This window comes from Impatiens glandulifera, chromosome 1 (genome assembly GCF_907164915.1).
Source record: "Impatiens glandulifera chromosome 1, dImpGla2.1, whole genome shotgun sequence".
NCBI classification, from domain to species: Eukaryota; Viridiplantae; Streptophyta; class Magnoliopsida; order Ericales; family Balsaminaceae; genus Impatiens; species Impatiens glandulifera.
The window spans coordinates 72,233,809-72,247,030 of NC_061862.1; the positions used below are offsets into that span (position 1 = coordinate 72,233,809).

Here is a 13,222-nt window from a genome sequence, read left to right on the forward strand (position 1 = left end):
TGAAGTCTCTTAAAAAATTTTTTCGGTTGCACGTTTGCATCCCATAATATCGGCATGTTTGCCACATTATTCTCAAATCAAACAAGACTTTTCTTGTAATTATTTGATTTAAAAATATCAAATTAAGTAAGTCTTAATGATACAATTGAACCATGTATATCAAATATATTATACTAAACCAAAATTAATATATATATATATATATATATCCATATATATGAAATTAAATATTATTACTTCTTTAATTTTAATTTTAGTAACCATGACAAAACAACTATATATATTATAGTTTAGAAACATAATCAAATAAATAATATCATATATTATTAAACAAATATATATAATTTTATTTGTCATTAAAAATATCTTTATAAAATACATGATAATTAATTAGAATATTAATTATTACAATTAATTAGAATGTTGACCATTTATTTTTAATTAAATATAAAACTAACTAATTATATAAATAAGTATTCATGTCATCAATTAATCGTTTCTTAATTAATTAGATGACATTTAACATCATATAACAAATATTTGTCAATCAAAGAACACATATTTTGTGACAAATTTCAAAATTATCTATTAGAATAAAATAGATAGAAAATAAATCTTTATTTATATATGTATATAAATTTTTAGATAATCATACTTATTATTCATTACTTATTATGAATGAACATGAATCATCATATTATTAGCTAATATGCATGATTTATATTAATAATCACTTAGAAACATAATCAAATTAAATATAACTACAAATATATTTCATGTCTTAATCTAAGCACTTATATTGCATGTTTTGAACAATAATCGACGTGAAGCGACTATGCATGCTCAAAATAAATCTGGGTAGATTGTTCTCACCGAGACAATTCTCGTGAAGACAATTTCGACTAACATAGTCGTGTCTCTTTAAATGCATGATTAGAATAAGTTCTAACACAAATAACTTATTTAATCTCATTATATATATGACTTCATTTTCTGTCATGATTAATCACATAATTTCTATAGAAGAAATTAAAATGTTTCAAAATATTAATATCAACATCATTTTGAAAAATTAAATTTCTACATAAGAAATCGTTTGAATCCTCAATTCATTTCATAATTTTTTATATAAAAATTATAATGATGTCAACAATAATGATTAATATCATTTTGACAAATCAGATTTATTAAAAGAAGTCGTTATCGATCTCATTAATCTCATAATTTTTACACAAGAATTAAAATGATTTTCACATCATTGACTTCATTTTAAGGAGTCTAATTTCTATAAATAAATTATTGACTACCCATTAATCTCCAACATCAATGGATATAGTCATTCTAAGGAGTCTGATATACCCCATTCATCTTCAATATCAATGACTAAAGTCATTTTAACTAGTCTGATTTCTATCAGGAAATCATTAACTATCCATTCATCTCATAATTTCTATATAAGAAATTAGAATGGTTTCATCATTAGACTTCTACAAAATAAATCATTGGCTAAAATGGATAAAGTCATTTTAAGGAGTCTGATATACTCCATTCATCTTCAACATCAATGACTAAAGTTATTTTAACTAGTCCGATTTCTACCAAAAATCATTGACTATCCATTCATCTCATAATTTCTACACAAGAAATTTGAATGGTTTCAACATAAATGAGTATAGTAATTTTATAACACATCAGATTTTTACAAAATAAATCATTGACTAAAATGAGATTCAAACTAGGGACCTTTCACATCACACACCTGCATCCAAACTTCGAACCACTACACCAACACGCTCTTACATTGTTATACGACTTTTACGACCTTTTGTTTCCTTTATTAAGAAGAATCTTCCACTTCACTCTGTCAACAAACGAATATATGACATTTAAAAATGATATATTAATATCATAAAAAAGTAATATATAAGACAATCTATATTTATAATTAGATTTTGTTTTCTCCTTAGTTAACAAACACCATATCATATTTTATTAAACTGAAACCGTATGTTTCAATTATACTTATAATTCATTTTAATGAATATTAATATATTATAACCATCATTAATTTCTTAATAGAAACTAACTTTCCAACTTCTTTCTTATACCAATTAAATTATATATATTATCTTAACATTATATATATATATAAAGAAGATAGTGACGATACTGCCCTTTTAGCGTTATTCAGCAATAACAATTGACCACTCCTTTTGAAGGATTCAGAATCGACTTCATCCTAAAGACAGCATTCATCATCTCTTTTGTAACATCATTAGCTTGTATTTCTGAAACATCAAAGACAACAAATTTTGATAGAGCAAACTACTAAATAGTTTAACTCAATGTGATTATTTTAAGATTGTTAGAAATATTGTCTTGAAATAAATTACAGAAATATATATAAAATGATGTACAAATAAATAAAATAAATAAAATATATGAAGAACGAAATCACCGATTGAGATGTTGATTCGAGGCATGTGCTTAGCACATTTTCCTTAAAATAGTTCCACCGTCTCCCGTTTGTGCTGGAGCTTATCGTAGATGACTGTCTCCCAGTATACAATGAATATAGTAGTGATTTTGTACTGGAATCACTACACATCGACCTTGATCAATGTACCTGAACTATCACCAGGTTTTAACAGAAAATATCGAGTAAAGAACTCGAAAAACACTCACAAAACAAGAAGAGATCTTTTGGAATTCTAGAGTGAGAAAGTATAAGAGGATGAAGTGAGTTTTAGATTAAAGATGAAAGATCTTATTTGTTGAAAAGTTAAACCATTAATAAAATCATCATTTGATCCAACGGTTAACACTGCTTGCCTCTTCATTTACTTTAATATTTTTCTCTTCAGTATAGAGTAATTGTTTGCCAAAATAATTAAGGCATTTACAATTCAATACTAATGTTACATGGTTTTTCAATTTGCTAATAATAATATTAGTTATCATAACAAATAATAATATTAACAAACTCATGTAAGTTACACTACAAATTAACAACATTTTGTTAATTGGTCATCAAGGCATTTTAGATCAATTAATTTAAATTAATTGATTCAAATTATATATTTGGATCAAATTTCACCATTTAATTCACGTTTAAATTTCATGTGAATTTGATTTGATTTTATTACACACATTCTAATTTCCATTCATTAATGGAATTTATAGAACTAGTTTAAAAATTACAACAATCACGACTTTCTCTTTAGCAGGGTCGTATAATCTGTAACATTTTGATTCGCTTCTCACTCCACTTAGCACACATGTTGTGATTTTGTTGTCCAACTTCTTTCTTATTTGATCTGGGACATGGACATGTGCCATACAACCAAACACCCTGAAGTAATTCACCTCGTTTTACACAAGTCTACATTTTTCAGGTGTCTTCTCCTTCAATACAGATGTTGGACTTAAATTTAGTGCATGAACAACTCATCTTACTACTTCAGGCCAGAACCATCTAGGAACCTTTGTCGTTAAGAATGCATCGCACCATGTTCATGATGGTACGATTCTTGCGTTTAGACACTCTGTTCTGTTGTGGCGTAAAAGCGATTGTGAGTTGTCTACTTATCCCAGCTCTTCACATAAATGTTTAAATTCATTGAACATGTTTTCCAAAAAAAAACTCATTGAACATGAATTTTCCTCCTCTGCCCGTTCTTAGACAAACCAATGTCTCTTCAGTATTTCTTTCCACCTGACTCTTGAATCTAGTAAACAACACAAAAGCCTCAAATTTGTTTGATAACAAAAAAATCCAAACCTTTTTGCTAAATTCATCGATAAAGGTAAGAATGTATTTCTTATCGCTATTTGATGTTGGAGAGATTGTTCCACAAAGATCTGAGTGTATCAGTTGCAATCTTCGTGATGAAAGTCACTTACTCTTCTTTGGAATGCTTTCTCGGTGTTGTTTTCCCACCAAACAACTCACACACTTTTTAGATTCCAACAAACAATTTCTAATAATGAGTTATGTATCAATTTGTATTTTCTTATTTCATTAGAAAAAATAAAATTGATATTAATATACCAGATTAATTAATGAATTCATAGTTAATGTCAATCCAATTTATCACGAATTTTGGGTTTTGTGACTTAAAATGCACATATTTTTTTCAAAAGAAAAGTCCACTGCTTACAGCCTTCCTTCATGGTCCGCCTAACCAGCTCCTCTTTCGGAAGAGAAAGAACCGCTCGCTCAAAATATGTTCCTTCAGTTGATACACAAGGCTATCTACACGATCACGAGTCCACTCCCATCAAGCCTCTTTGGCTTGGCTTATCTAATATCCAATTAAAAAAGAGTTTTGATTGATGTTTGTTTTTCCTCACTTTGTATAAACTCAGTCAGTCTTAGTGTTGGACAGAGCTCATTGTGAAAGATCCTTTCGCTGAAATGATTTCTTGAATCTAGATACTCCTATTAAAACAAATATTTCATTATATATGGTATTGGAAGAAGTCTACCATAGTTCATCACCTTAATGGTCTTGATTATAATATATATTTAACTCGTTTAAAGATATACTCATCTATCTTATAGATGGGTCACGAATATCTTCTAGAAACCGATTATTATTTTTGTTCGAAAGCTATTACTTTATTAAGAAGATGAATTTTGTTGGTTTAAAAAAACCAAAAGTCTAATATAGAGAAGTTGAAGTTTCAAATCCTATTAAAACAAATATTTCATTCTATTATATGGTATGGGAAGGAGTATATAGTAGTAATTCATCGCCTTAATGGTCTTGATTGTAATACATATTTAACTAGTTTAGAGATATACCCCATATATCTTATAGATGGGTCCAGGGACGGACCCAAGATTTTGAATTGGGGTGGGCTTGAAAAAAATTTAGGGTGGACTTAAAATAATAACGAGAAAATTTTAAATAAAACAAGTATATAAAAGTAAAGTTTTACCATTTTTTTAATAATTAAATAAATAAACAATGAATTATATTAATTTTTTTAAGAAATCAAGGGTAATGTCATATTTTTACCGTAAAAAAATTTTTTTTTTTTTGAGGTGGGCTTCAGCCCACCCGAGCCCCTACATAGATTCGTCCCTGGATGGGTCACGAATATCTTCTAAAAACCGATTATTATTTTTTGTTCGAAAGCTACTACTTCATACACTTATTCAAATTCAAATACTCTAAAGGTGAATTTTATTAGTTTAAAAAAATCAAAAATCAAAAATCTAAGATGTAGAATAGAAATAAAAAAAAGATCAGTTTCAAAACCATCACAATTCTAAGTTTTGGATATGTTTTTTATTTTAATATAATTTTTTATTTATAAGAATCAATCTAATTATATTATCTAAATAGATTTAAATTTTGTTGGTAACGAATACTCATAGTATAAGTTTTTAATATTATTCTTAAAAAAGAAAAATCTTATTAAAACAAAACTTGACCTATATAAAAAAACTTTTATTTTATAAATAAATATATAAATTATGTAAACAAAAATAATAATAATATATAAAAACAAAATAACAAGAAAATACTATTAAAAAGAGTAACACGAAAGCACAAGCACGAAATACTGACAAATATTAACTTTTTATTATATCAAATTTAATTATTTTATTAATTGTTTTCCTATTACTAATTATATCATTTTTAATTTTAATATAATTATTTTATAAATATGTAATAATTAAATATTAATAATAGAATATGATTTATAATAAATTAAATTTTATAATTTTGAAAATTATGTTTTAATATTATTTAACTTTTTAATATAACAAAAAACTTTTTTAATGTTTTATAAACAAGAAAATAGAAAAATCTGGAAGAAAATATCCCAATTATTATTTTTTTTTGGTTTTATGTTAAGTTAATTAAAAAAAATTGTTATAATATTTAATATTTTTAGAATAATTTGTAATGGTAAAAGAATGCATTAAAAGTAGCTAATTATATAAATTGAATACCTATTTAAACTAGAATATTAAGCAATTTGGAACGATGTTAATTGTTTTTAAATAATTAAAATATATATATTAAAATTTTATCATCTAATACAAATAAATAGATAAATGTCGTTATGAAAATATATAATAAATTCTAAATATAAAATATTTAGGTTTATATGATTTGATTATTTAACTTAACATTTAAACTCTTATTTAATTTGGTCAGATTATTAGTGGTATTTGTTGGGTTCATGCTAGGGCTGCAAATGAGTCAAGTCGCTAGTGACCTACTCGCGAGCCGCTCGGTCAAAGCTATACTTGAGCTTGACTTTGATCGAGTTCGAGTCGAGCTCGAGCCAGCTTGTTTAATATAATATATTTATTTAATATTAAATCTTAAAATTTAAAACAATGTTTTTTTCTTTTCTCTCTCCTTTCAAAGCCCATATAAAAGACCCATAATCCACATTATTATATTATATTGTCATAAAACAAAACCCTAATTTCTAATGTAACAATCATAAGTGACTCTTCATCTCTTTTTCTTCTTCTTTCATCCTGTCTTCAAAAATTTTTCTTCTTCTTCCTCCGTCTTCACTATTTCTTTTTCTTCTGTCTTCACCATTTCTTCTTATTTGTCTTCAACATTACTTTCACTCATTCATAATAGGTTAATACATTTTTTTATGTTATCTCTCATCTACACTATTTCTCTCATTCATTCATAAGAAGCTTACAAGCAGAGGCGGAGTCAGGATGAAAAATTACCCGGGGCTGACTCCAACTTGCACATCAGATTTAACTTTCTATGCTCCGTTTTTTTTTCTCGGAATTGATACAATAAATTAATTAATTCAAACATATAAAATATATGAACATTTACTTTATGAAATTATGAAACAAAACAGTACATTCAAAACATTTAGCATACACATTATTGAAGTTGTGCCCTTCTATTCTTCTTAGAATAAAATTATTTAATTATTGTATTATTATCAATATTTTCAGACAGCTCTCGTTTAATATAGACGATCATAGAATCTGTTAAAAACTCTTATTCCATCTTGTTACGAAGAGTTGTTTTCACGAGCTTCATAGCTGAAAATGATCGTTCTGTTGTTGCTGTAAAAACGAGAAGAGTTAAAACAAGACGAATCAACCTAACAATTAAATAAATATATTAGTATAAGTAACAATATAGCTATATTTCATAAATTATAACAAATGATAAATCTTCGACATAATTCAGAAATAGTTGATAAATTCTGAAAACTTTCATTGATGGGCATGTCAAGCTCATAGTGAGCCAATTGTGTTCTCAAATGGTGCAAATCTTGTGCATCAAAATCTAGATGATAGAATTTCTCAGCAAGTTGATAGATGTGATCAACATTAAGAAATTTAAAGTTGTCTTTAGGTTCCAAAACACCACTGAGCTTAAGAAGTTCGATTGTCTTGTCCTTGAATATACTATTGAGCTCTTCAATTTGAAAATTTATTGCAACAACAAATACATCAAATTGATAGTGGTGCTTAACTGTAATCAAATCCTTTTGTTGACAAGAACGACTTCTAATAGATTTATAACGAGCTTCCATCTGAGGTATCTCAATGTCATACTTTTCAGAAACTTCTTCCACGCAATTGAGTAAAATATCAAACCCTTGCTCTCTCAAAGCATGAAGCAAAGTTTTAGTAGTTGAAACATGCTCCATTGCATTTAAAATATCTAGAGATCTCTCTTGCAATGCTCGACAAAGTAGATTTGTTAATCTCGTTATCTTTTTCATTAAGTGTAGAATGAATATGAAATCAAAAGACTTCATCGCAATCAACAAACCACTAGCTTCACCACGAATGGAGTTAGAAGACCCCTCATCCACCATATTTTCCAACACGGTGATCATATAGCCATACATATCAACCATGCTACAAAGTGAGTCAAAATTAGAACTCCAACGAGTCTTCCTTGGCCGTAATAAATTTCCAATCTGATTACAAAGTATCACGTTCACCAGTAGCTACCATATGTGCAATTTCATTTATTTGAGCAGAATGTAACTCGACATGACGTTTAAGAGATGCATTAATAAGATTATATATGGAATTCAGTTTCGAAAAGAATAACCAAACAGATACCTCTTTTTTGGCAACCGCAATTAATGCTAGTTGAAGCCGATGAGCAAAACAATGTACATAATATGCACATGAACATTCTTTCAAAAAAAGAGTCTGCAATCCATTCCAAGAGCCACGCATATTTCTAGCACCATCGTATCCTTGTCCCCTCATGTTATGGATATGCAAGTCATAACGACCAAGAGCATCAAATATTTCTTTCTTAAGTGTTGCAGCAGTTGTATCAGTCACATTTACAATGGCAAAAAACCGTTCTCGTAAAAACCCATCAATATCCACAAATCTTAACACAATAGCCATCTGCTCCTTGTTAGATGCATCTCTTGCTTCGTCAACTAAAATGCAGAATTTGGCATTCCCGATTTCCTAGCGAATCTTTGTTCTCACTTGGTTGGAAATAACATTCAATACATCTTTCTGAAGATCCGGAGAAGTATACTTTGCATTCTTTGGAGCTTTTTCTAAAATAGTGTTTCCAATACTCTCATTCAATTTTCCCATAAATTTTTATCATCTCAATAAAATTTCCACGATTATTAGAAGATGGAGACTCGTCATTCCCTCTTAATGCACACGCTTGCAAAGTGAGCCACCGAATGCTTTCAATAGTTGCTGTAAACCGTAATCTGTTCTTTTGTTTTTCATCTGAAGACTGTGCATTCAGTACTTTGTCAATATGACAAGGGATATTCATTTCATTATCAAGATATTCAACTGCCCTATTATGTGGTGAAGTATTAAATCCTATATGCATAACAAAAGAGCATCTATCCCCATCATTAACTCGATTCCAATGTTTGAATACATCTATTGTAAATGTAGGTTTTGGGGGTTGCTTATGTTCAAACAAGAAACATGGGAAACAAAAAGCAACATATTTCAAAGGAGAGTATTCTAACCAAGTAAATTTCTTAAACCAATGACTTTGGAACCGTTGATTTTGATTTCCAAATTTGGTCGGCGAGTACTCATCCTTAATAGGTTGATATGGCCCCATCTTGATATAAGCTAGTCTAATTTCATCCCTTTGATTAAAATGATATTTCCACATCGGAATACGTAATGATGGATCAGGTTCAAGAGAACTTACATCAACATCAATTCTAGGAGATTTGTTAGGTTCTTTAGTAGGGATATTTGAGATATCGATAGTTGATTGATTACTCCCTTGACTTGGACATGACTGATCTTTTGGTTTAAAAAATGAGTTAATAAATTTTCTTTTAGCTTCCATAGTTGATAGTTCCATTATAACCCTAACAAAATTTAAATAAAATACACATAATATAATGGTTATTTTGTTGTTCTTTGAGGACTATTAATGGATTTTAGACATAGTCACACTCACACTGTCACAACTTATACATAAACTGTTCTTGATTCAAACGATAAACTGGTTAAAAAATAAAATGCAGAGAAAGGGGTGAAGAACGAACTAAACCGAGAGCAAGCTGATGGAAGAAGATGACCGGAGGCTGGAGCGAAGAAGACCATTGGGAATCTGGAATCGAACCAACAAGATGGAGGGTTATGGCAGCGTCAATCGCATTGCACGAACAACAAATTAAGGTTTTATGAGCTTTCGGCATTTCCCCCTTTTCAATTTTCAATTGATAAAATTTGCCCTATTTCTTCACTTAATTTGCCTTATTTTTTTTTAAAATTTAATTAGGACTAGAGCCCACCCTAATCCAAGCATTATTTGTTTATTCACTTAATTTTCCCTATTTTTTAATTCAATTGGGGCTGGAGCCCATATAATCCAAGCATTATTTTAATTTAGGTGGGGTTGGAGCCCACCCTAGCCCATGTGTGACTCCGCCCCTTCTTACAGGTAAACTAAAATTTATTTTCATTTCTACTAATAGCTATTTCTACTAATAGCTATTGCTCATATTTTTAGAAAACCTTGATTTTTTTGTATTATGAGAAGTTTGTACTTATATAGATAGTCAATCAATAAGTCAATAGATTTATATAGAAAAACACTAGTATATATTTAGATCTATATAGAAAAATACTATTATATATATTTATATATATAGAAAAACACTATTATATATATTGATGAATTAGTCAGGAACAAAATAAGTTTAAGAGCATCAAAGTAAAAAACTATTATATATAATGGTTTACAATTTATATTAGGGTGATAGAAAAAAGGATAGACAATATTATATTATATATAATATTGAAAGAAATAAAAAAGGTAATATATTATATATAATAAAAGATAAAAAAAATTGTTGGTATATATTTTGTATATATTATGAAAAGATAAAAAAATGTTAGTATATATTATATATAAGGAGCTCGGATCTCCCGTCCCACTTTAATGTTCCCAACAGTGTTCTATATCTAAAACGACGTCGTTTTAATTTATTTTAAAAAAAGAGTTTCACATACATCGTAAACGGAAAATGGTGTACGTCTAAATGACATATCATCATCATACTTCTCTCTTCTCATTGTTTCCAAAGACAAACCTCAAACTTAAACCCTCATACCAATATCATGAATCTTCCGTCTCTACACTACCATCCAATCTCCTCAACCCCTGTGCTACTTCCGCCTCCGGCAGCCTACATTACGCCGTCGTCATCTTCTGCAAAATATCATTACCAACAACCAACGATTGGAATGCCATCATCCGCGGTTTCGCTCATAGCAAAAAAAACCACAAATGCAATCTCTCTTTACCTCGATTTATCCCGTGTCCCCCAAAACCCAGAGGCTTTGACTTGTTCCTTCGCGCTTAAAGTCTGCGCTCATTCCTTAGCTCGTGTAGAAGCTACCCATATTCATTCTCATCTTCTAAGGTTCAGATTCAAACTTGATCCTTAACTCGTGTAGAAGTTACCCATATTCATTCTCATCTTCTAAGGTTCAGATTTGAACTTGATTTCTTATTGCAGACAACTTTGCTTGATGTATATGCTAAAACAGGGGATTTTAATTCCGCACGATAAGGTGTTCGATGAAATGCGTGTGAAGAATATTGTATGTTGGAATGCATTATTTTTTGGGTTTGCTCAGGGAAATCGACCTAACGAAGCTCTGAATCTCTTTAAGAGAATGTGATTAATGAATATGAAAGCTAATAATTTGAGAAGAGAGATATGAAGTTAGGGTTTAAGCATGAGGTTGTTTAAACGGACACCCACTTTCCGGTTTACGATGTGAAATTTTTTTTTTTAGATAAATTAAAACTATGTCGTTTTTAAAATGGGACACCGTTTGGAACATTAAAGTGGGATAGCAAATCCGTCTCCATATATAAGAGGAGTGATAGGGGAGAGAATGACGTGTCACTACATCACTGGTTGAAAAAAGGATAAAAGGTGAGGAGAGAGAGAAGATAGAGAAATTTTTTTATTTTGTTTGGCTAATCAAATTGCGTCACGTCATTCCCTCCTTATTTCCTCCCTCAAATTCTCTCTCCCAATCATTTCTCTATATATAATATGTTGAGAGAAAAAATAAATTTACAAAATTAATAATATATTATAATATATAAATAAATTAATAGATTTTTGCCAAGAAATTTTTGTTATATTTGTACCCAATAATTTAAATATATATATAATAATATTTAATAGAAAACATGTTAAATTTATTTTTTTGGTATATATTTTAAAGTAAGTTAAATTTTAGTTATTTGTTTTAATATGTATTTTTTATATTAATTATTTATAAATTTAAACATTTAATATTATTAAATGCATGTAGTTGTATTTGTGTTATGCTCGAAGAAACGTGACTTTAAAATATTAATATATTGAATTTTCAAATAATTTATATAGTTTTTTACTTTTATTTTAGAATTTTATATTTAATAATTTTGATTAGTAATGGTGGTTTGATACTTTTTGAATTATCATGTTTTTAGAATTTTAAATAGTTATAATTGTTTTATATTTTCATTTTAAAATATTATGTTTTAAATGTTGAATATGTATGAAAATTTGATATTTTCAATTGAGTTCGAGTTTGAGCTAGAGTTTAAGCTTGAGTTCGAGCTTTTCGAGTCGAGCCGAACTTATAAGTAAATAGTCGAGTTGAGCTTGAGCTCAAATTTAAAAACTCGTTCGAGCTCGAGTTCAAATCGAGCTAATAAATACTTAAACGAGTTGAGCTCGAGCTCAAGCAAGTTCGAGCTCGACTCGACTTATTTGCCGCCCTAGTTCATACAAGGGTATATGTCGGGTTATGAGTTATCTGCCTATGTTATTTGGAAGACAAAATTAAGGTTCAGTTTTAGGTATTTTTTGGCTTATTTAATCAATTATAATTTTTAATGTTAAACTCTAAAATGACAATATTTAATACGATCAGAGTTAGTGTCGTGTTTAAACATATTTTTTTGAAAAGTATACACGATAACGCTCGGTAAAGAAGCGACAGTATTGGTAACTTTAAATATCCTAACCATTATCTTAATTTAATTGAAATTATTTAAAATACTTAAGTTTTTTTTTTTTTATAAATTTGGTTGAAATTACCAGTTTATAAATTTAGGTATTTTATCATAATTTTACAGTTAATTATTTTTAGCCAAGACTATAAAAATAACCAAATGAAAGGCTAGATTAGAAGGTATTTTTTTTCTTATATATATATATATATTATAAGATTTCATTTCAAAATACTAATTTTTTTTTTAATATCTTTTATTTGATAACTATTCTTATAAAACACTTCCATAAATGTGTTTTTATATTAAGAAAGTGTTTAATTAAATATTTTACAAAATATTATTTTTGTTTATCAAATAAATATAAAAAAATTCAAAATCAATACAACCTAATATTCACCTTTAATTAAATAAGTAAAACGTTTTACTTAAAAGATTAACCAAATAACTAAATTAAACTATTAGTTATTAAAGGGATAATCCAACAATAAAAACATAATATTAAAGAGAACAAATTTCAGTGAAGCTCTTAAATATTTTATCATAGTTTAATATTTAATTCTTAATTGTTGATATAATATTTTTGTATTGAATAAATTTGAATATATCAATCTAAACAAATATAAATTTGTATTTGCTGTTTATTTTTTAACAAGTTTAAATGCTAAACTTTCTACCTTCTTGATTGCGTTTATATTTTTTGTCATTTTGGAGTCACA

The 13,222-nt window shown here is 28.1% G+C and overlaps 1 protein-coding gene across 1 annotated transcript; it reads right to left on the reverse strand.

Moving 5' to 3' along the window:
- Positions 1-7,004: 7,004 nt before the first annotated feature.
- LOC124932047 (zinc finger MYM-type protein 1-like) lies at positions 7,005-8,389 on the reverse strand. The gene is made up of 3 exons (XM_047472651.1): positions 8,090-8,389; positions 7,224-7,971; positions 7,005-7,072 (listed from the first exon to the last, which is right to left on the reverse strand). The coding sequence occupies exons 1-3, from the start codon at positions 8,387-8,389 to the stop codon at positions 7,005-7,007; spliced, it is 1,116 nt and encodes a 371-aa protein (XP_047328607.1).
- Between the last annotated feature and the right edge of the window lie 4,833 nt (positions 8,390-13,222).